At 44.7% G+C, this 23,471-nt stretch overlaps 1 protein-coding gene across 1 annotated transcript; it reads left to right on the plus strand.

Moving 5' to 3' along the window:
- Window positions 1-58: 58 nt before the first annotated feature.
- Window positions 59-22,167, plus strand: zc3h18 (zinc finger CCCH-type containing 18). Its single transcript, XM_069528912.1, has 19 exons — window positions 59-247; window positions 1,058-2,013; window positions 3,004-3,088; window positions 4,325-4,473; window positions 4,677-4,772; window positions 5,074-5,216; window positions 5,816-5,845; window positions 5,953-6,067; window positions 6,459-6,724; window positions 10,885-11,067; window positions 11,327-11,452; window positions 11,598-11,690; window positions 11,869-12,321; window positions 17,880-18,002; window positions 18,511-18,716; window positions 19,107-19,321; window positions 19,483-19,582; window positions 20,399-20,495; window positions 21,011-22,167. The coding sequence occupies exons 2-19, from the start codon at window positions 1,069-1,071 to the stop codon at window positions 21,237-21,239; spliced, it is 3,654 nt and encodes a 1,217-aa protein (XP_069385013.1). The 5' UTR covers window positions 59-247; window positions 1,058-1,068; the 3' UTR covers window positions 21,240-22,167.
- Window positions 22,168-23,471: the final 1,304 nt, after the last annotated feature.

Consider the following 23,471-nt stretch of genomic DNA (forward strand, 5'->3'; position numbering starts at 1 on the left):
ATATATTATTATATAATCTAATATATTTCTTTTTCTTCACCTCATCGCCCCTCCCCTCAGCTCGTCGCATGTTGATGACGCATGAGTAATGGCCGCTGTCGCTGTGCAGTGCGGGCAGTTTTAATTTCTCTGCCTCAGCCGCTGAACGAACGCATCAGTATTTACCACAGACGCAGAGACACCATCAGCCGGAGAGGGGACTTCTTAACGAGGCGCTGCCGTCTTTAAACAGCTCCGGGCCGGCAAGGTGAATGGAAGTGTGCGGTTGTTAGCGGTTAGCATGAGTGCGGCTGCAGCCTTTAGCTTAGCTCCGAGGAAGGCTGCATTGTTAATGGAGACACGGGTCAGTGTGCGACGCAGTCCGCTCGCTGCTGCAGCGGCTCTTTGCCGCTGGTCGTGTCCGGGGCCTCCGCGGGCGATGTGTTACAATCTCCGCGGAGGAGCCTCGGCTCGGCGGCGGCTGTGCGCTCGCTCATTAGCCCGGTGTCCTGGCGCTGCTAAGTTCTGGGGCCTTGTTGCCAAGTAGCGCGACTTAGCCCACAGAACAGTTACCGGCTGGTCAGGCTGCAGGTGAACGTGTGTAACTCTCCACAACTCGGACACGTCGTGTCACTGCGGACACACAACTCTTCGGGGGCTTGTGGGGTTCACCGGGGGTTAGCTGCCGGAGCTGCTAGCTAGCCCGATGGGGAGCTGAGGTGTTTGAGTTAGCAGGAAGCTAAAACAACAAATCCCGCTGTCAGATTAACGCGTCAACAATCCTGAGGTCAACTGTTGCTCGATTTGAAAATAGTTAAGATGCTAACAACCGGTTCGTGTTTGTCGAACTCTTTTAAAGTTTGCTCTCAAATACTCTGTGTAGGATATAGTGTTATTTACCTCTGCTTATATGATTAATGTATATTCATATATATGTGTGTGTGTGTGTGTGTGTGTGTGTAACATCATACCGTTTACATAAATCTCTTTTCAAGACAAACTATTGTTCAGAGTGCAGACACACTCAATATGTAAATTATGGCTGTTTCTAACAAACAGTTTTTTGTGTTAACACTAGAATATTCTCTGATGGATTCTCCTGAAAGTCCTAACCAGTCCCCCCAGTCCCTCGGGGAGGACGAGGAGGAGGAGAAGGGCTTCTCTGACTCTGGGCTGCTGGACTCTTCTGATGAAGAGGAGGACAGGGTCGTCTCAGGCAGCGAGATCATCCATGATGAGGAGAATGGAGCGCTGCTTGAGGAGGACGAAGAGCCGGTGGAAAGCCGACGAAGAGGTTTGGAAATAGAGGAGTTGGACGAGGAGGATGAGGTGGTGCCCGACTTCATCTCCGACCCAGAGGATGAGGGACCTGGAGGGATGGGACAGGAGGAAGAGACCATTGTTCTGATGGAGGGGGATGAAGATGGTCCACAGGGGGACCAGTTAGATGGAGAGGAGGAGAAGGAAGGAGAGGAGGAAGAGGACAGAGTCATTGACACGCCACAGTCCCCCGACTCAGAGCAGGAACAGATGAAGGGCTTCACTGATGACGACAATGGAGAAGATGGGGAGGAAGGATACAGTGACTACAAAAAGGGTGTCCCGGCTCAGCCTGAGACACCTGAGGTAGATGAGGAGGAGGAGGATAAAATCAAGGAAGAGGAGGACGAAAGGATGAGAGCTGAAGAGGAGGAGAGTAGAAGAGCTGTCGCAGTGAAAGAGACAAATGTCGAATCTGCTTCTGTTTCCCGGGAGCTAGACGAGCATGAACTGGATTACGATGAGGAGGTCCCAGAGGAGTCCAACATCCCTGCACACGAGGAGGAGGAAGACGAGGAAGATGCAGAAGAGGAGGAGAGTGAGGACAAGAGCACGAAGAAAAAGGAGAAGAAGCCTATTCTCCCCCCGTCTCCTAAAAACAGTGAATCCAGGAGATCAGACGACTTCAGAGGGCCTGACAGGATGTCCAGAGATTCCTTCAGAGACAAGAAGAAGGACGAGGATGACGGAGAGATTGACGAAGGAGAGATTGATGTAAGTGGACATAGTTTTAGTTATATGATGATCAGTGTGAGGTGATTGGCTGGGTGCAGGTGAACGATCATATTCAGAAGTTTTTCTCATTAATTTAAAGCTGTTGAACATATGTAATGTAATTAAATATTTAAAGAGACCCGATAAAAATTAAATGTAAGATCAAATGTTAATCTTCTCTGCCACACATTTTACTATGTGTGTAATTATGAAATTATTTGAGCCAATGGTGTGAAAGACATAATGAAAGATTTGCCAGACTTTTAGCACCTGATAGGTGACCAGAGGCCTAAACTACGAAGCCTGGTTTGCAGTTATCTGGATAACTTCAGGTTAACTTCAGGGTTTTTTTCAGTCTTTTAAAGCGTTTAAAAAGTGTCTCTGAAGAGGACAAGGGTCGATTCCTTTTACCTACTCTGATGAGTGTCTGTAGGAAAGATGTTGATGATCACAGTAGTTATATCCTTCCCTTTAAGTAGGTTTATTCCCCCCCAGTCAGCCCTCACCAAAATTAAACTACACTGTTGCGTGGTGCGCTCTCCCCTTACAGGGAAGGATGAGGGAAGAATAAAACCATGTCTGGTTGGTTAAGTCGATCCCCGTCACTAACAACCCCAGCACATCTCAATCTCGCCCTGTTTCACCATAAATTCTGTCCTATAATAGAATATATTCCCTTTAATCAAAGATTTGTTAACCGTGACTCAGAATCTCGTTCTCGTTACAAAGAGAAGTGTCAGGAAGTATTCAGGCCGCAGCAGAAATCAAGCTGCATCAGACCAGGATTTGTTTGATCACTGGTCAGGAGTTGAACCCCTCAGCTGCTGTCATCCATCTGGAAACCATCTCAGTGTAGTTTTGTATTTAATGTCTCAAGCTTCTCCCTTGAGCTAATTGTCCCTCTCTTCTGTTTTCCTGGTTCAGTTTTCTGTGTTTGTGACCTGTGACAGTGTGACATCACATACCATGTCTCTCTTGTGTGTTTGGCAGGATGATGACCTGGAGGAGGGGGAGGTCAAAGATCCCTCAGACAGGAAGATCAGGCCACGTCCCATCTGCAGGTTCTTCATTAAAGGTAGGTGACGGAGAACAGATCCAGAGCTCGACCTGTGAAGAAGCACAACTCTTGTGTTTGACCACTTTAAGACGCATGTATCAGCATCTGTGTGGCAAGAGAACGAAGCTCTGGATGTACCTGGTTGTCTGCAAAAATGTGATCTGATCATCTGAAGTTTAAACAAACGGCGTACTTTGGATAATTACTCACAACATAATGTTTCATGTATTGTTCGAACGAGGTCATTAGAAAGAAAGTGAACCTTGAAAGTACCTCAAAGAACGTCAGACCTGCTCAACGTTCAGGACGAGGCTTTGCTTATTGTTTCTGGGCAAGTTCAGGGCATTGTTAGCACGTCTGGTCCGAACGGCTCTCTGTTGGGTTAACGTCGGGTCTCTGCGGAGGAGCCTCGGCTCGGTGGCGGCTGTGCGCTCGCTCATTAGCCCCGTGTCTTGGCGCTGCTAAGTTCTGGGGCCTTATTGCAAACTAGCGTGACTTAGCCCACAGAAGAGTTAGCGGCTGTTCAAGCTGCAGGTGAACGTGTGTAACTCTCAACAACTCGGACACGTTGTGTCACTGAGCACACACAACTCTTCAGAGACATCTGGAGTTTATCAGGGGTTAGCTGCCGGAGGTGCTGGACCTTTATGTAGATACACTTTGATATTTAGGGTCTTTGTCCCTCTGTACCAACCAGCTTTAACGGAGTCCTGCTGCTCTGTTGTCCTCTTTGGATATCGTGTGCATGTTGTTGTGCAGTGGGATGTTAACATGGTTTTTGAAGAGCAGCAGCTTCCCTCCTGGTGTCCGTTCTTTTTGCAGGTTAGAGCATGTGAGGAATGTCCGTATGTTTGTTTAAGCACATGTCGTGTCCGCTGCTCTCCAGCAGGGGGAGTCATAGTACTTAATATAGATGTCAGTGTCTGCTCGCAGTAAAACTTAATAAGAAACTTAAAATGTAGACTGAGAATATAACGTTTCATTGGTCTATTTATTTATTTACATTTATTTTTAGTTCCTATAGGTTTTTGACAGTTGTAGAAATGTTGAACTTGTTTAAAGTTTAGAGTTACAGCTGGATTTGTACCAGGATCAGAATCAATACAAGAATACACAGTGATGTCATTTGGGTTATTTCTTGTTCACACCTCTCTCTCAAAAGACCGTATTATTTCTTCAATAATAAAAAACTATTCTAATTCTTTATTTGTTCTTAATCTGGGTAACATCCTTCTTATTGTTTGCTTCCTTCAGGAAATTGTACCTGGGGCATGAACTGTAGGTTCATCCACCCTGGAGTCAATGACAAAGGTAACTATTCCCTCATCAGTAAACCAGACCTCTTCTCACCTAATGGAGCGCCCCCTGGTGGACCGCATCCTCTCATACCCAATAACCCCTGGGTACGTCTCTCTTCCACTTCTGTTTAATTGTTGCACTGATTGTATGTTTGCTGTCTGACGTTGATACACTACACAAATACTGAAGCTTTTAATAGATAAAGAAAAAGATTATACAGTGAATGATCGCTGCCTCCTGCCGTCACCGAGCATCTGCATCTCTGTGTTCAAATGCAGACGATGAATGAGTTTGTCTCTGTTTTCAGGCCGGGCCTGCTGTGGAGGAGCTCCCTCCACCTCCTCCCCCAGTGGAGCCCCCTGTGGAGAGTGCATGGGAGAGAGGACTGAGGCACGCCAAAGAGGTAAACGCTCCCACCGATGCTGAGTCTGTATAAACTGCACGTAGAACAGTTTGTGTAGAGAGACTTCAGACTTAGTGGAGGATCTGGAAAACGGCCAGTTTTGCAGTTTTATTGAGCTTGATTTATTTTTACAGTCGATGAAACAGTGACAGTGAAATACACTGTTGCTTGTCTATTTGGAAAACCTTTCTGTCAGACTCATGTAGCCTAATAAACCGTCCTCCGTCTGAGATACCGGTGACACTTTTCCTTCAGTAGACCGTTAAACAGACCCCCTTGCGTCTGGTTCTGTTTCCCACAGGTGCTGAAGAAGGCCACCATCCGTAAAGAGCAGGAGCCGGACTTCGAGGAGAAGCGTTTCAACGTGACCATCGGGGAGGACGAGAGAGAATTTGACAAAGAGAACGATTTCTTCAGAGAACGCAGTTACCGCATCATCAGAGAGTACGAGCTGCTCCCGTTGAATCATAGAATCTCTCTATAATCTTTGAAGGGGCTCTTCGATTGGGTTGAGTGTTCTGCTGGTTGAAGCAAATAGTTTTAGATCCGCTTATGACGCCCTGTTTAAACTCAGTCATCTGCTGTAACTGCTGCTCGGACATTCCCTATTCCTCTTTTTCTGTCACGCTCTCAAACATTCCTCTTTCAGAAGTTTCCTGAATTCATTTGACAAAAGAATACCGCCTCACACAGAGATTTGAACTTAGGCGTGTACGATAATACTTTGCCAAACTTAAAGCGTTTTAAAATGAAAACAATCTCCACTCAGAGGAGCATTTTGGCTCCGTCAGGACGTCCATACTAATGTCCATACATATGAGCACGCAGAAAGTCCGTTAAAGGGGCAGAGGCTCTTGAGCGTATGCCAGACGTTACCTAATGAACAATGATGCAACAGCAGGGACGTGACCTGAGGTGGTAAACATCTCACTGCTCCTCCACCTCATCGACAGCTTCAGCCTGAAGTATTGTTGCATAGAAAGTAACACAAATATGTAATGACTGAGTTGTTTTCACTGAAACTCATCTGTTTTGCTTTTCAGTGAAATGGAATTCAGAGATCCTGTATATGGGTAAGTGTCGAGTGACGTAGACGACCTTAGTGAGACTTAGACTCAGCAGAGCTATAACAGTAAGTAGACTTTGTGAGGTGCATGATTTCTCATGTTTCCCTCTGCAGTGAACAGTACAACGATCCGTACTACGACTATGAGATGGAGGCGCTGTGGCGAGGCGGCCAGTATGAAAACTTCAGAGTTCAGTACACAGAGGCTCCACTTCCTTATCACTACAATGTGAGTGTCCTCTGTATTCTGCTCAAAATCTTTGTGTCTTTAAATGTTCACAAGTGTTTTAACAACCACAAATAAAGTAAAAGCGTCTTTGTATGACGTGGAACTAGAGGATAATACCGAGGATAAACTGGACTCAATCAATCAATTAAGTCTTATTTGCATATATTCCATATTTAAAAGTTACACTTTGGCTCTTAGTGGACACTGTGGGGGGGGGGGTACTCCAGCAGCGACTGCATGCTCGGTTCTGACCCGGCACTTTGCTGCATGGATGACCTGATTCGATTTGTGTTTTTAATCATAACTCAAGAATTTATAATTGCACAGACATAAAATTCATGGTAAAATAGCAAATGTCTTGCTAGATAACTGTGCATATTCATCTCGCCAGGAGCGTGAGCGCGAGCGAGACCCTCAGGACCGGCACCGGGACCGCGAGAGGGAGAGGGATCACCGTGAGAGGGAGCGCCGGCAGCGAGAGAGGGAACGGGAGCGGGAGCGAGAGAAGGAGAGAATGCGGCGGAAAGAAGAGTGGGAGAGGGACCGGATGAAGCGCGACGAGAAGGAGAGGCCGAGGATGCGACCTCCTCGAGACGCCAGGGAGAAGAAAGAGGACGACAAACTGAAACCGCGCTCTCCCCTCGGCCTGCCCCCCAAGTAAGTTTGAGCTGATGGTTTTGTTTTGCAGAAAGAGACCAACCCTCCTAATCATTGGTGGTTTTGTTTGACACCGTTTTAATTACTAGGTGTGGTTGACAGACAGACATCACTTAACCAGATTTTTTATTTTTGCTTCATCCATTTGACGTCTTTGTTGACGCAACAGTCAATCATTAACCGCCCGTTCAGACTCGTGCGCTCCCGTTAAAATGTCCTTTTAACGATCAGCAATTAGATCAATGTTCATTTATCGTGTCCCAACAATTAACGATCACAGATGTTGACCTGAAGCATTGTGTGTTTCAGGGTTAAATGATAATTCTGAACGTGGAAAATTAACGTATTTTCACTTATTGAGCTGTGAAAGGAAGGTTGCACAATTCAGAAATTGTTTGTGTCGTTTTGTGTGCGCGCCACCCCCACGTTAGCAACATCTTGTAGAAACTCTGCCACGGGCACTTAGTGAGAATTAGCCCTTTGTGTTTCAGGAAGTAGTGAAAAGACCAGTTGTATTGTTTTTCCTGTTTGGTTTTATTTGTTGAAGTAATTACGTTTGCTAATGCGACAAATTGTGAAATCAAACATTGTTCATATGAATACATTTTTCCATTTCCTGGTGGAAAGGAGTTTCAGTGAAATTGAGAGAACAATAGAAGAATCTTTTGAACGTCTGAGTGAGAGTCTGGTGTGAGTTTGTTGAATGAATACTGTGCAAAACATCAGTGTCTGTGCTGATGAACTGAAACATAACTGGCAACGTTTCTACCTGATGAATGAATGAATGAATGCTGCACCCTGTAGTCTGCATGTTGGATGGTTTTGGAGTCACTCTTTCTACTTTAACACTTTTTTTTAACCCATTAATGCCTCATTAACTCAGAGATGATAGGAACGTTTACGAAACATTAACTTCTCAGCCTCTGGAGGAGAAAGACAAATATTTGTCGTTCTTTATGGATCATTGCTTTTGATAATTAAATAGAAAAACAATAAATCCAGCAAACCTACAATGGTGTGAAAGACTTGGCGAACGTGATTCTTACCAACTGAACCTTGGTCAGAAGGTATTTTAATAGTCAATGAAACTCTGCTGTAATCTGCGTCAATATTGCTGACGTTCCTTGGATCTGTTTGTAGGATAAGAATGCTGAAAGACAAACAAATCTTTCAGCATTCAAAGTTCGCCTTTCAGCAAATGAAGAATTATTGCATCAGTCTTGAAGACGATGACGTGTAAACCGTTCGGTCATCCTGCTCGAAAGGGAGAAGTGTGCAAATGTTATGGGTTTTTATTTTTATAATTTCTCCCTTTTACATAATTATTGTTCGTTTCAGTCACAAGAAAGTAACCTGGCAAATCAAACAGTTTCACATCCCATAACATCAGCACCGTTATACACACATTAAATGTGTAATTATATTATTGGAATCTTTGACAGCTTGCTGATGTTGATAGTCTGAAGTTACCGTACAGTTTATCTATCTATCTTCTTATAATTCAGAAGTTATTCTTAAAATCTTAGAAGTGAGCGTTCAACACGGAACAACAAAGTTCCCCCGAAATGCTAATTATGCACCAACAGCAACTTGTTTGCTGAGCCTTTCTTCTTTTGTTTTACTGATTTACTCTTGTATTGTCACAAAATGCTTGAAAATGAATAAGTAGTGACTCCATTCATTGTCTCTGGTGTTGTGAGCAGTGCAACAAAACTTTCCCCTGATTGCGTCACAACGCTGCAACTCGTCACAACGCTGCCACTCGTGCATCATTCTTTCGACCCATCCATCAGGCTCCGCCTGTGGAAAAGCAGTCGTCCGTATTTGAAAAACTTCCACATTGTCATTGACATATTTCAGTGCACAGCCTTGACTGATGACTCAACCCGTGGGGGCACATGTTTCCATTGCTTTGCTCGCACTTGTGCTCTTTGAAATTGCGGAACTTTGCAGTGTCGTCAGCCCTGGAAGCCCAAATGGGCCGATAATGCTCCTGTCATCAGGGATAAGAGTGAACTAACTGGAGCTGATGCCCAGGAAGTGAGGTGTAAATTTCTTTGTTATAACTTGATCGTGGTTGAAGAACTTGCTGCACTTGTCTTACACACACACACACACACACACACACACACACACACACAACTGGAAAGATATAACCACAAACATCTCCTCACAGCTCATTCTGCATTTCTCAGCTCCTCAATCAGGTTTTACTGTAACAACAGATATTCTAAATATAAACACCGGTCACTCTTCCTCAGTATTTCTGAGCTCATCCTCTTTGGTTTGGCTGTTTGGCAGATTTCCTCTCACAGATTTCATTTGTGCAGTAAAGGCGTCGGCAGATGTGAACTCGTCTTCCTCTGTGGCAGCTGGACATGTGACAGCAGCAGTGTTTAGAGTCTCCTGCAGGTTAAACTGGACCAAACAAACACTTTTAAGGATTAACTATGAAAGAGTCACTGTAGACAGGCTTGGAAATACTTGCCTGCAACATGTAACACACGATGCAACGAAATAGAAAGTGTCTATGACTGATTTTTAGTTTTTACTATATTCTGTAACCAATTTTCCACTGGTGGAAAAAACCCACTATCATCTGGCTTTTGTCTGCAATGTGAATTTCTGAAATCAGCCCCAGGTCAAATTGCATTTATCCACCATGCGGTGAAATGTGACACCCAGGTTTTCACAATCATTTCATCTATGACGCGAACGGACTTTCTGGGCTTTTGGCATGTAAACAGCTTTTGTGTTTTTGGAATAGCGTTTCATCTGCAAATTACAACACTGGCAAATTTAGAGCCGGCATGTGATATATTTCTAGTCTAGAATTTGAACTTACATTTATTTCTTCAGTTTATTATCTGCAGGAATGAGGATTTACTGCATTACTTCAACTGCAGAACTGCTGTATCTTCATTGTACCATCATTCCTAATTCCTCTTTTCTCCTAAATAAATGTAAACTCCTCTTCCTCTCCATTAACACCACAAAGTGAGGAAGTCACACACGCTCACTCTGTTTCTCTGAATTGTTTAAAAGTACAATTTATCTCCACTTTTTTCTTTTTTTTAATTCTTTGTCTTCTAAAGATTATTCATAATCACTTTTCAATGCAGAGTTTTTATATAATGTATGATCCACTTCCTTTTTTGTTATTTCCTCCTCAAAGGAAATGTTGTGTTGATAAGAATATGAATTGCAGAGCTAAAAATAGCACCTGTGTTGTGATTCTATTTTTAGCTCCGTGTTTTACAAGGTCACTTGTTTGCTCTTGCATCACACCAGCGGAATTTCTTATTTTCCGGAGGACGTGTACCTTTCATACGTCTGCATTGTGACTGTGTGTGTGTGCGTGCGTGCGCGTACAAAAGGCCGCCCATTCAGGAAACTGATATGTAATTCCAAGTCCGTGCCCCTGTTTAAACAGTTTTTGCAGCACATTGTTAAAAAGCCGTCTCTGCTGTGATACTAAACCACAACCTGCTCGTCACGCCGGACCTTGACCGGGCAGTAACTGATACACAGACTCCTTCTCTCAAAGTTTCTGCAACTCAGGACAGTTTCTTTCACAGCGGGAATATCCACTCATCTCGTTAATATCCTCAAACAAATATTTAAAGACCACCTTGAAGATCTCAGCGTCTTCTGCACAAAAATAAACATCAATCCATCTGCTGGGGGAAATCCCATGCATGTTGATGGTAAATGTCGCTGTGATCCAGGCGTTATACAGTCCATCTCCAATCAGTTCCCACATACAGCAGGTCTGTGATGTAAAGTCACAACGTCATTGGTTAATTATTCGAGCCAGAAAGGAAATATAAAAGATAGTAGTTATATTAAGATTAAATAGGTTAGGATAAGATTACGATAAAATGTGCCATGTGCAAAGGAAAATAGTGACAGTTGATTTGTGTACATTTCTGCTCAACTGGTTCTGCAGTGGAAATGTCTCCGACTTGTAGTCTATGCATTGGATTCTTTCAGGGTTTTTTTATGAGTGAATGAAAAGGTTTGATTCATGAGAGTAAAGGAGGAAGAACAAAGACAGACAGTACATGAAGTTCGGGAATATCCAGTTTACTAAGTGGATTGGATGTTTGGACAATTTCTTCTTCCACATGTCAACAACCGATCTTTTTCCATCTTCTCAGCAGGCCGATGGAGCCGCCCTCAAAGAAGGAGATTGTTCCATTAATGAGGCGACCAGACGAGTGGAAGGACCCGTGGCGTCGGTCCAAATCCCCCAGGAGACGTCCCGGGTTGGGCTCTCCACCACGAGGCCGCCGGCGACACCGACCCTCGGGCTCCTCCGTCTCTCTGTCAAACTCCTCCAGGTACAAATTCACGCCGTGATATTTTGCATCACTGCGTTTAGTGAATTCATTATTTTTCTGTGGATGATGATAAACGACCCGTTAATCTGAACCTGAAATGTGTCCAGTTGTAGTTTGTCTCCCAGATGACTCCGCAGGGCACTTTGAAATATTAACTTGTTTATTAACCTCAACTAAATGTACTCTCCCTCTCTCTCTCCCTCTCTCCCTCTCTCCCCCTCTCTCCCTCTCTCTCTCTCTCTCTCTGTGTTTTATGCAGGTCCTCGTCTCGCTCTTCATCCTACACAGGCTCAGGGTCGTCTCGTTCCCGCAGCCGCTCCTCCTCGTTCAGCTCCTACTCCAGTCACTCCTCTCAGCGCAGCTCCTTCAGTGGCAGCCGCTCCAGGTACATTAAAAACACACTGCCCCCGCACTGTTCATTCAAAACGTCAAAGCAGCTTTCTCAAAATTTTGTATTCTGTGTGATTTGATCTGATCCAAAAAATGAAGCAGCATCATGACACACTGAGGGTGATTGTTGATTTTTTCAGGTCTAGATCGTTCTCAACGTCTCCCTCACCGAGTCCGACAGCGCTGAGGAATGCTAAGAATAAACCAGAACTCTCCCCCATGTTAGCTAAAGGGTAAATCACTTTACATTGTTCTTTAATTCATCAGTCAATTCTCCAGCATCGTGTTTCATCATGCCTGTTAACTTATTATTATTTGTTGATCAGTTGTCATGACGTTGCATGTGATCTCACCTTCTTTACCGTAACTGTCTTAATGCTTAAAATAACAAGTGCGTTTTCCCTCCTGAAGCATGCCCCCAAAACCGGGGGCCATGCCCCCGCCTCGCAGGGACAAGCCTCCCATGAAGAAAGCTCCCAGTCCTCCCCCGCCGGGTGGGATGCAGGGCAGGCCTTCCAAACCCATGCAAGAGGGAGGCAAGGCCCCCACCAATCCCCGGGAGGCTGGAGGAGCCGGTGGTGACGGGGCTGGCGGCAGTGGAGCAGTTCGTGGCGGACCGGGCGGCAGTGGAGCAGGTCGCGGTGGGGCGGGCAGCGGAGGAGTAGGTCGAGGTGGGGCGGGCGGAGCAGGTCGCGGAGGGGCGGGCGGCGGCGGCGGAGCAGGTCGCGGCGGGGCCGGCGGAGCAGGTCGCGGCGGGGCCGGAGGCGGCGGTGCAGGGCGGCCCTTCCCGCCACGGGAACCCGGAAAACCCCCCAACCCCAGGGAAGGAAGGAGGAAAGAAAGGCAGCAGCGTCCTCCTCGGAGGTAGGTGTCTCGAGCTCTTGATTTGTTTTGAAGCATTGAAACTGGTTTTAATATTTTAAAGAATTTGATTAATGGCAGGAATCAGGAACAGAAGATGTTTTTTTCCACTCGGATGGTTTAAATCCAGTGCGACCTGTAACCAGACACAGTGGCTGTTTCCTGCGGCCATAGTTTCAGTCTCTGGCCACAGGAATTTGAAATGTGTGTTTCATCCATGGCTGCATATTGTGTTTGGGCTGTTGGCTGATAGTCATCACAGTGTTGAGATCATTTGTGGAATGTTGTCTTTAAAGATAAATCATTTTGACGAAACCGTCTTTCAGGACATGAAGAGGTGATGAAATCTGACATTACACAGGAAACGAGTGCAGAGTGCAGTTTGTGTTCATCCTACCAGGTTTACAGCTGAAATCCACAATGCTGCATATCTGGACATCTTCCCCCTCCCATTAGTGCCGTTTGTTCCTGTCATGCTTTGTGTCCTTTTCTTTTTTTGTCCCTGGCGACACGAGTAAAGCGTCCGTGGGTCACTTAAACAGCGCCGTCTAAAAATCAAGTTGTTAGTATCGTTATTATTTACAATGAATATTTGAACAGCAATAAAACAAATTCACTTTCAAACATTGACTGTAAAAACTTCAGTGCAGATAAATCAGGTAGGACAGAGACAGGACTTTTACCTATTATACCTTTAACAGTTCCCATATGCATTGGTAATAATTTAACTAGGGCTGAGTTTGATTTGATTAGTTAAGAATATTTCATATTACAATAAGAACTAAAGCTGTGAACTGAACAAAGGAACCTCTCACTTAATGCTTTGTGAAAAATATGAAGGTTGGCCTTTCGCAATAACACATTTTGTTGGACAATATTTTGTTCAAACCACTGGTACAATGATAATCCTGCAAGTTCACGCTTAATTAGAAAGAACATTCAGTCTGACTCTAGAATTAAACATTTTAAATATGCTAGTTGATTTTAACATAAACCACAGACAACCAAAACAAGAAATAAGAGACTGTGGCCCTGTTAACACAAATATCAAACATTAAGTAACCAGCTCAATAATCAGGATGCTAATGATTAGGATTTCGTGTGCTTATGTGGTGTTTAAATACGTGTGTGTTATAAACTCTGGAGTGAATCAAACAAACACAAAGTAAACTTAAGGACCGATCAGGTCCTAATAACTTGAGATGAGTGTTTGACATTGACCAGCTCGGTCACCTCCTCTCCTCTCTCACCTCCGCTTCGCTCTCCATGTGAGTGGAGAGGCTTTAAATTTTGCATATGACATAAATAATAATAATAATAACGTACTTATACAACTATCCCACCATTGGATCCATTGTTTGGGATATTTTGCACTTCTTCTTTTTTTTCTTTTTTTTTTTGGAGACACCAAATTATGATTTGGGTTTTCACCTAAATGACGTCTGAGACTAATTAGGATTGAAGTAAGTTTTAGAATTTGAGATTTTGGAAACTCTAAGGCACATGATGAGTTCTCATCTCATGAGTTCTCATCACGTGTTGTGCCACCGAATGAAAATGAACCTGGTTTTCATTCCTTGAGAGTTCCCTGTGAGCTCAGTGTGGGCGAGCACTGGAACTCTCTGGAGCTGGTGCCATGAGTTTCTGGTGTGGGTGGGAGAATGTTGTCCTGCCTGCCTCTGGTTTGTAAACCAGGATAGAATTTGCAAAGCAGATACATTTTCCTCAAACAAAACTATTTCCATTGTGTGTGTGTGTGTGTGTGTGTGTGTGTGTGTCTGTGGGGAAAAGGGAAAAGAGTTTGCGGGACTGTTTTGATCTGTGTGGGTGTGAGTGTGGGCAGAATGGGTCATAGTATGGAAACTATCCAGCAAAACCAGTTCTATTGTTATTTTGTTAATAAACGACTTCCCTATGATTGACATAAGTTGTAGAAGTGATGCTGAATAAGAGCAGTGATAGGACGCAGCAGTAAAAACAATAACTCTAATTATTGGGTCAAGTTGAAGAGTGAAGCTGAGCTGTAGATCTGTGGACTCAGAAGTTTATCTCCAATATTCAGCAGGAAACTTTTAAAACGGGAAGAATTCTAAACAGAGTTTGGTGGATTTGTTGTCGCAGCAGCTCTTTGCACATCAGCCACATTTACAATTCTTACACGATATGATATACTAGTTAGTTTTGGACTCAAATGCTGTGGACATATGCTTCCATGTTTACAAATCAAACCTCATAAAGCAGCACCGTGCTGCCTCACAATGAAATAACAAATGAGTGTTTTCTTAAACATCTAGGCAGCACATTGGACAAACCTGTTTCTTATGTTTTGGATTAATGTTTTGTCCAGTTACTGATAATGTGACATTCATCGTCACAATCGTTCATATCGACAAACATGACACTTTATGGTTGGACGTAACTTTCAGTCCAGCCCCAGGTAGTGGGTCAGAAGTGAGGGTGGTTCAACAAAATAAATTCTAGTTAATCTGCCGTTATCTTCTGTTCTTATCAGCTGAAACAATACGGATGTTTGTAGATCCTCAAGATGCACAGCGCTGCAGCTGTCCAAAGAGGGGAAATGACCCAGTTGGTCAATGATCTGGCTGCTCTGACCTTCCGCTTGGAGTCGGCCAAAGCTTTGCTGAGAAGTCGTGGCGTACTTGAAAGAGTCCTAAAGATTTCAGCACACCTGTTCTATCAGGTGCCATAAAGCAAAGGTGCCAGCCAAGACTCGTCTGTTCATCTCCAGCTTCCTGACAATAAATCAGTCTCGTGTGGTTGAGGCCTTGATATCTGAGCCTGTTTGTAGATGATGTGATGATGGGTTTAAGACGTCCGAGCATCAGAATGTCACAAGCATGAATAATAACAACGATGGATGAATTATGTTTAGTCGCCTCAGCTTCAGAATCTTCGACATTGGCCGTAAGTTTTAGAATTTGGGATTTTGAAAACTCAGACTGAAAGTGGAATGTCATCAACCCTTAGGCCCCACGATCACATTAAGCGTTCTCATCACGTGTTGTGCCACCCAATGAAAATGAAACTTGGTTTTCATTCCTTGAGAGTTCCCTGTGAGCTCAGTGTGGGCGAGCACTGGAACTCACTGGAGCTGGTGCCATGAGTTTCTGGTGTGGGTGGGAGAATGTTGTCCTGCCTGCCTCTGGTTTGTAAACCAGGATAAAATTTGCAAAGCAGATACAGTTTCCTCAAACAAAACTATTTCCAGACACATCCACATTTGCATATTTGGTGTCTGAGAGACACTGAAGGTTCATCCCACAGTCGTGCACTTTGGGGCAATACTGTAGAGATTGTGTGTGTGTGTGTGTGTGTGTGTGTGTGTGTGGGCAGAATGGGTCATAGTATGGAAACTATCCAGCAAAACCAGTTCTTTTATTTTGTTAATAAACGACTTCCCTATGATTGACATAAGTTGTAGAAGTGATGCTGAATAAGAGCAGTGATAGGACGCAGCAGTAAAAACAATAACTCTAATTATTGGGTCAAGTTGAAGAGTGAAGCTGAGCTGTAGATCTGTGGACTCAGAAGTTTATCTCCAATATTCAGCAGGAAACTTTTAAAACGGGAAGAATTCTAAACAGAGTTTGGTGGATTTGTTGTCGCAGCAGCTCTTTGCACATCATCCACATTTACAATTCTTACACGATATGATATACTAGTTAGTTTTGGACTGAAATGCTGTGGACATATGCTTCCATGTTTACAAATCAAACCTCATAAAGCAGCACCGTGCTGCCTCACAATAAAAATAACAAATGAGTGTTTTCTTAAACATCTAGGCAGCACATTGGACAAACCTGTTTCTTATGTTTTGGATTAATGTTTTGTCCAGTTACTGATAATGTGACATTCATCGTCACAATCGTTCATATCGACAAACATGACACTTTATGGTTGGACGTAACTTTCAGTCCAGCCCCAGGTAGTGGGTCAGAAGTGAGGGTGTCAGAAGCACCCTTAGGCCCCACGATCACATTAAGCGTTCTCATCACGTGTTGTGCCACCGAATGAAAATGAAACTTGGTTTTCATTCCTTGAGAGTTCCCTGTGAGCTCAGTGTGGGCGAGCACTGGAACTCTCTGGAGCTGGTGCCATGAGTTTCTGGTGTGGGTGGGAGAATGTTGTCCTGCCTGCCTCTGGTTTGTAAACCAGGATAAAATTTGCAAAGCAGATACAGTTTCCTCAAACAAAACTATTTCCAGACACATCCACATTTGCATATTTGGTGTCTGAGAGACACTGAAGGTTCATCCCACAGTCGTGCACTTTGGGGCAATACTGTAGAGATTGTGTGTGTGAGTGCAGTGATAGGACGCAGCAGTAAAAACAATAACTCTAATTATTGGGTCAAGTTGAAGAGTGAAGCTGAGCTGTAGATCTGTGGACTCAGAAGTTTATCTGCAATATTCAGCAGGAAACTTTTAAAACGGGAAGAATTCTAAACAGAGTTTGGTGGATTTGTTGTCGCAGCAGCTCTTTGCACATCATCCACATTTCTAATTCTTACACGATATGATATACTAGTTAGTTTTGGACTCGAATGCTGTGGACATATGCTTCCATGTTTACAAATCAAACCTCATAAAGCAGCACCGTGCTGCCTCACAATGAAATAACAAATAAGCGTACTTGAAAGAGTCCTAAAGATTTCAGCTCACCTGTTCTATCAGGTGCCATAAAGCAAAGGTGCCAGCCAAGACTCGTCTGTTCATCTCCAGCTTCCTGACAATAAATCAGTCTCGTGTGGTTGAGGGCTTGATATCTGAGCCTGTTTGTAGATATGATGATGGGTTTAAGACGTCCGAGCATCAGAATGTCACAAGCATGAATAATGACAACGATGAATGAATTATGTTTAGTCGACACTTGAATGGAACAAGTCCAAATATGACCTGTTAGAAAGTTGTAGTCCGTCGCACTGAATGTAAATAAAGAGTCGGCATAAAGTTTGCATTCAGGGGAAAATGAGTCTGCAGGAGACACCGGGTTTTATCTGAGTTTTATCGGCTGCAGCTCCAAATCGGCAGCGATGGAAACAAGACACTTAAGTGATCGCGCTAATTTGACGAGAGAGCGCCTCAGTTTTTGGCGCGATCGTGACGCGGCACCGAGGAAGAACAAACTGAAATGCAAACGTCCATACTTGCAATGGGAAAAGGAGTCAGTTGCTTTTTTTACCTGCGTTTAAAAGACCTTGTTCTACCTGAGCAGCTCCACTGCCGCCGTGTCTGTGCCTTTTCCAGCGTCGGGGTTTGTCTGGCTCTGATTTCCACCATGTGGTTGAGCCAACATGATGAGTCAGCATTCCCTCACGAGGTTCATGGAGTCAGTTCCTCTGCTCTCAGCTGTTGAAGAGTCACTCTCTCCCTTTAGGCCGTGACATCGTCCACATTGATGGGACATTTATGTTCGAGGACAGTAGCAGGACAGTTGTATTTTTCTTTGGTACAGGTGTGATTCTGAACCAGGAGCTGGATGTTACACTTCGTTCTTAATATCGTGAAAAAACTCAGATCTGTCTCTCTCTGTCTCTTCAGGCAAACTGTGAGTGGGAGTGTCAGTGGAAGTGGTAGCAGTTATACTGGCTCCAGCTCCAGATCCAGATCCTCCTCCAACTCGCTCTCACAATCCGGATCCAGAAAGTCCAGGTACGGACCCATGTGAACACGGAAGTGATCGAATAAAATAAAAACATTTCAAGATAAGAAATGATGCTGGGGACGTCTTACCTGAATATTTATCAGCAAGCAAACGGATGCAGAAGAAGATTCATACGTCTACTTGATAAATGTTCTCCCGTCCTATTCTCGTGAACGTGATATCTGAAGAACGCCTTGAGGGAATTCCTTCAAACTTGGTGCAAAGGTTCAGTTGGACTTGCAGATTAACTGATTTGATTTCGATGGTCAAAGCTCAAAGTGTGGCCTCGCAATTCCTGTCTTTGTCCTCTTGAACACGATTTCTCAACTCTGCCTTCAGGTCATTTCTCTAGTTGTCACTTGGACATCGGTTACATTCGTTAATTCTGTATTCTTCTCTTTTGCTTTCATGCGCTGTGTCGAACCATCCAGGAAATCCAGGTACGGTCATTACAATTCACGCCCTGTGTGTTCATACCTGTGTGGTGTGTACAGGCAGTCAGCAGTGTTTGTTCGTCTCTTGCTACAGATCACTGAGCGTGAGCAGCGTGTCGTCGGTGTCATCGGCGTCCTCCAGCAGCAGCTCCGTGCGCAGTGCGGACTCGGATGACATGTACGCCGACCTGGCAAGCCCGGTTTCATCGGCCAGCTCCCACTCGCCCGCACCCAACCACCCCCGCAAGGAGCGAGCAGCGGTGAGGGATCGGCCTCCGCACGGAAGAGACAAGACCCGAGGTAAGTGAGGGCAATAAAGATCAGGCCGATACACGATGACAGTCAGGTCATAAATATAAGTTCAAGTCTGCGATAAAAAAATCAGATTAGGACAAACAAACACGTCTCCGTTGAAAATAATTAATATATGTCAGAAAAGAAGACTTTTCTCAAATCTATCGTCACCTCTGTGTCTCTTTAACACAAGTACTGAAAGATGATCATTCGATGTGTTGCTGTCCGGTCTACGATGAGTGTGAGGGTCGTCCGTTTTTTAAAATGTTCTCCAGAGTGAGATTTAAAATAAGCAGAACGTTAGGCAGTGTTTGACCACAGCAACGGTACTGTTTTATGTAAAGATTTTAATTTATAGGGAAATATAGAGCTGATGTTTTCTCGTCCTCGCCACAGAAAGACCGTCAAAGAAAGACGAGCCCTTCAGGGATGATCGCCGGAAGCTGGACCCGTCTGGAGCCCCGCCCAGAGGAGGAAACCCTGTGCCCAAGTCAGGACCTGGTAGCCGGGGGGGCCACCCGGCACATCCCCCTCCAGGCAACATGGGCCCCCCTGGAAGCTATGGAGGTTCAGGTTCCCACAAAGACATCAAACTCACCCTTCTCAACAAGGTGACTGCTGCGTCTCGTTCTGTTGTTAAAGGAGAGAGATGAGGTTTCTTCAGGGTTTCATTTCCACCTTCAAGTGTTGGGACTGGGCTTCATGTATGAAACAGTGTGCGTATACCCTCCGAAAGGCACTGATGTGATTTGTATGTTGCGTTATTTAACAGCAGCAGGGTGATAAGGGCAACAGGAAGAGGTACCTGCCCTCAGACAAAGACAGGCTGGGGTCTCCCGTCAGCAAGAGAATGGCGATGTCTCCAGACAGAGGTGAGATTCACGAGGAGCCACATCCTCACGTTTCACTCAGATACACACCGATGTTCTGACGAGTAGATTTTCGAGGTCAGAGGTCACCGGGAACACCTCAACTGTTTTTGATTGGCTGGTATTTTTAGATCAGTTGAAGAAGATGAATGATTAACAACGATTACATCAACGATGATCACACTCACGTTATCAGCTGTTTGAAACGGCGATCGTCATTTTGAAACCCACCGTCTTTTCCCTTCCTGCTCATTGAACAGCGTCACGTTTTACTTCTTCCACTGACATTAACTCTAGAGGAACAGTGTTCACTCAGAGAAAGTACAGTTTATCCTTCAGGTCCTTAATGATGGTTGTCAGGGAGTTTTTAAATTCTTATCAGAAAAACTTAACAGCTCTTATCAGGGTGTTGTAAAAGGTAATCGACTTTTTTTTATCTGCTTCCTACTGAACCTTCTGAATCTGTCTCTTGACATTTTGCTCGGGCAGCAAAGATGATTTAATGTGTTTTTCCCACAAGTGTAAATTCTCTGTCTGGTATTTAATTTTTACATCCTGTAGCTCTGGTTATTCGAAAACAATCGCTTCCACTAAATCCACAGTTTCTCTCGTCCTGAGTCGTCTTCATTGCAGCTCGATGTTCAGAACATAAAGACCGTAAAGCACCTAAATGACTTCACCCAAACTTTATTCAACCTTTAAAAGAGACGACGCAGCAGTTTTCTTGAACCACAGCGATGTTAAACTTTTTAACGATCGATCTCTTGGCCTCGTTTGTGAACCACTCATCCTCTTTAACTTTCACACTTCTGCTTTCAGTCCGTGATAAAAGGATACCGGGTCGACCCCCGCTCTCCCCTCGAATGGATCGACCCAGAGGCCAAGGGCCCCGACCCTTGCCCCCCCACGGAGACAGGTTGGTGCAAACCTCTTTGCTGACGTAGGACTGTGACATTTAACCTTTTAACTCACGACTAAAGAAGTTGAACGTGTTAGAAGCGGCGTTAAAGCTGGAAGTGTGAAGGTTGTGAAGTCGAGTGATAAGTCGTCTGTATCACCTGCACGGATCCGTTCTCACTCAGCAGAGTCACATCAGGGTTTTCAGAACGTGAAGTTTGTTTGACCACAAGTGTTTTGGCAAAATGAGGAAGGAGCCACAGAGAAGCATAGATTACATGTAGTTGCTCTGTTGACGCATCCATGACGCAGATTAAAGTCTTATCTGCTGAGGATAAACAATAAAATACATAATTAATATATAATATTAACTCTGTCGGGTTTGTTTATCAGGTTCTGTGACAGCTGAGGTCGCCCTCGGGAGGAAATGTCAAAATCAAACCGTGGCTGGAGAAATTCTTTTCTTTCAGTTTTTCTTTCTGCTTGTTTCTGAGTAAAAACTGTGACCTCGTGTTTCTCTTGTGTCTCATTCAGAAAACGTCCTCTGTCACCTGCCCCGAAGTCATCCGGCAAAGCCCCCACGGTGCCGTCAGGCAAACCCGCCGCTCCGGGCTCTGCTTCGGCCACCGGCTCCGGCTCCGGCTCGGCGTCGGGCTCCAACAAACCCAGCAACACACTGTCGCGCCGCGAGGAGCTGCTGAAGCAGCTGAAGGCCGTGGAGGACGCCATCGCACGGAAGCGAGCGAAGATCCCCGCCAAATAGAAGGACGCCCGCTCCTCGCCTGTCTGCCTGAGCTCCTGCGCCGAGGCAACAGTGAGGATCACAGGGCGGAGCGTTCTTTCCCCCCCCCCCCCTCCGCTGTTAGTGGATTTGTAAAAATGTTGTTTGGTTCATGCTGCCACAGAAAACATCTCCTGCTCGTCTGCCTTCAGAGGTTTATCTCAGTTTCACTGGAGAGCGCCGCTCGCTCCCACACGTCGGACGTTTGCTCCCCCGTCAACGTCTCTGAACGTCCGGCTGCAGTTCTACGTCATCGGCGAGAAACGGGAGGGAACGTGTGGGTGTGTGGTGAGGGAGGGGCGTCTCAGTGACGAAGCGTGCAGACGTCACAGAAACAGAAGGTCGTGAGCTCATCTCGGATCCTCCAGTGAAAATGGAGCATCTTCCTGACGTGCTGTGGATCAAGCAGATTTATACATATTGATTCTACTTCTCTCGTCTTTTATTGTCTCGTCCTCTCACATCCTGTCTTTCCTCCGTGGAGCCGTGTGACCGACAGCCTCCCGGCTTCACAGCGCTTCTTTGTACAAAATCTTGAGTATCCGTATTCGGCCCCCGGAGCCCGCGCTGTGTTCACGGCGGGCTCCTCCTCAATCAGTGACTCATCCGTGTTCTGTGTTTTTTCGGGCAGCGTCCGCTGTCGCACCTTGTACAATAATAGCAAGTCATCAAATTCTTTTAAGCGTATGATTATAGACAATAGTGATGTGAAATATTGCTTCTTCTTTTTTTAATCTGCAGCATTTTGTTTTTCTTCTTGGCTCCTCTCAAGTCATAAAGCCGAAGTTTTATTTGTGTCATGTTTTTAGTTGGAGGAGTGTGAGCGGTGGAACGGGGACATTTAGAGACCAAGATATGTCTTGCTTTTGTGACAACAGCCTTCGAAATAAAACTATTTTGATAAAGAGGAGCTCGGCTGCCTGTACTTTTTTTCTCCGAGTGGAACGGAAGCAGCAGGTGTTTCGATAAATAATTATTTATATAATTAGATTTGAATGAACCAGTTTTCTCTCAGGGCTCAAGTCTCTCTTTTGGTACAAACCCGTCTCTCAGCCTCGTCACGGTTCATTGTTGTTTTCACTGTCGAGGGTTTTCTCTGTTGAAACTCGTCGACTTTCTTTCAAAGTCTTCCTCTGGTGCCGTTGTGTTTGTTTCAGACTCAGAGCTTTGAACCTGTGACCTTTCAGCTCAACCTCAGCTCGTGCGTTCCCTCACTGATGTTTGATCACGTTCAAACGTGAGCACGAAGCGAAGCTGCCGACTGTCAGTGAAGAATCTTTATAACTTCCATGTTTTCATCTGCGTTTGTCCGTCAGCCTGTTTTGTTTCTTGTTTTGTTGAGGACTGATATTTATGTGTGTGAAATGTGCTCTGTGGGTTTTTAGTTTGTGGCCTCAGAGTTCTAGAGTTTCTCTAATGACAGATTCACTTTTAAAACTTATTCCAGGATGAGAGACTCACTGACAGCAGGTGAGTGAACAGTCGACTTATTTGCATGTTGGGTATTTTTGCATGCATGAGGTGTTTCACATTCAGGAATTCCTCTTTCGTGAGTTCCCTCTGAATTGTGTGACCTTTTTCTGAACCAGCTAATTTGTTTAGGTTTTCCACAACCTGAATAAACAGCCCATTGCCTGAGGTGAGAACAGGAACCACAGCACCAACATGTAGAGTTTGTAACTTCACTAATGTGAACGTGTTGTGTCGTCAAAAAAAACATAATTGGCATTTGGGAAAAGTTTGAGTTTATCACAGAGCAGAAAAAGAAAAACCCCAAAAATAAGTAAAAGACGACAATGTGTGACGGCTGAAGATGACTCGGGCAGATTCAATTCATAATAATAATTCATATTCATTCTTTTCACTCAGGAGTTCATCTTTAAGACGAAACGTTGCAGCATTGACTGAGTTCAGTGACGACGTCCTGCAGCGCGAAGCTGCAGAACAGCGGTGCGTTCACATGCTCCTCGAAAGGTCCCGTCTCCCGAGTTGTGAAGTCGTTGCTCTGACTTCTTTGTGTTCATGTGCTGCGAAGTCACAACGTGGAGGAAAAACATGGACTCCTCTCTCCAGTGTTGACGAAGAGCGAACAAAAAGAATCAGATAAACGCACGCATCGACCAAAAAAGAGGCGATGGAGCTCGTTAGAGACCAAAAACACTTTCACTATCACATTTAAAATCTGTCGGTTGGTGTTAATGAATTATAAGAGAT

Source organism: Paralichthys olivaceus, chromosome 7 (genome assembly GCF_024713975.1).
Source record: "Paralichthys olivaceus isolate ysfri-2021 chromosome 7, ASM2471397v2, whole genome shotgun sequence".
In the NCBI taxonomy this organism is placed as follows: domain Eukaryota; kingdom Metazoa; phylum Chordata; class Actinopteri; order Pleuronectiformes; family Paralichthyidae; genus Paralichthys; species Paralichthys olivaceus.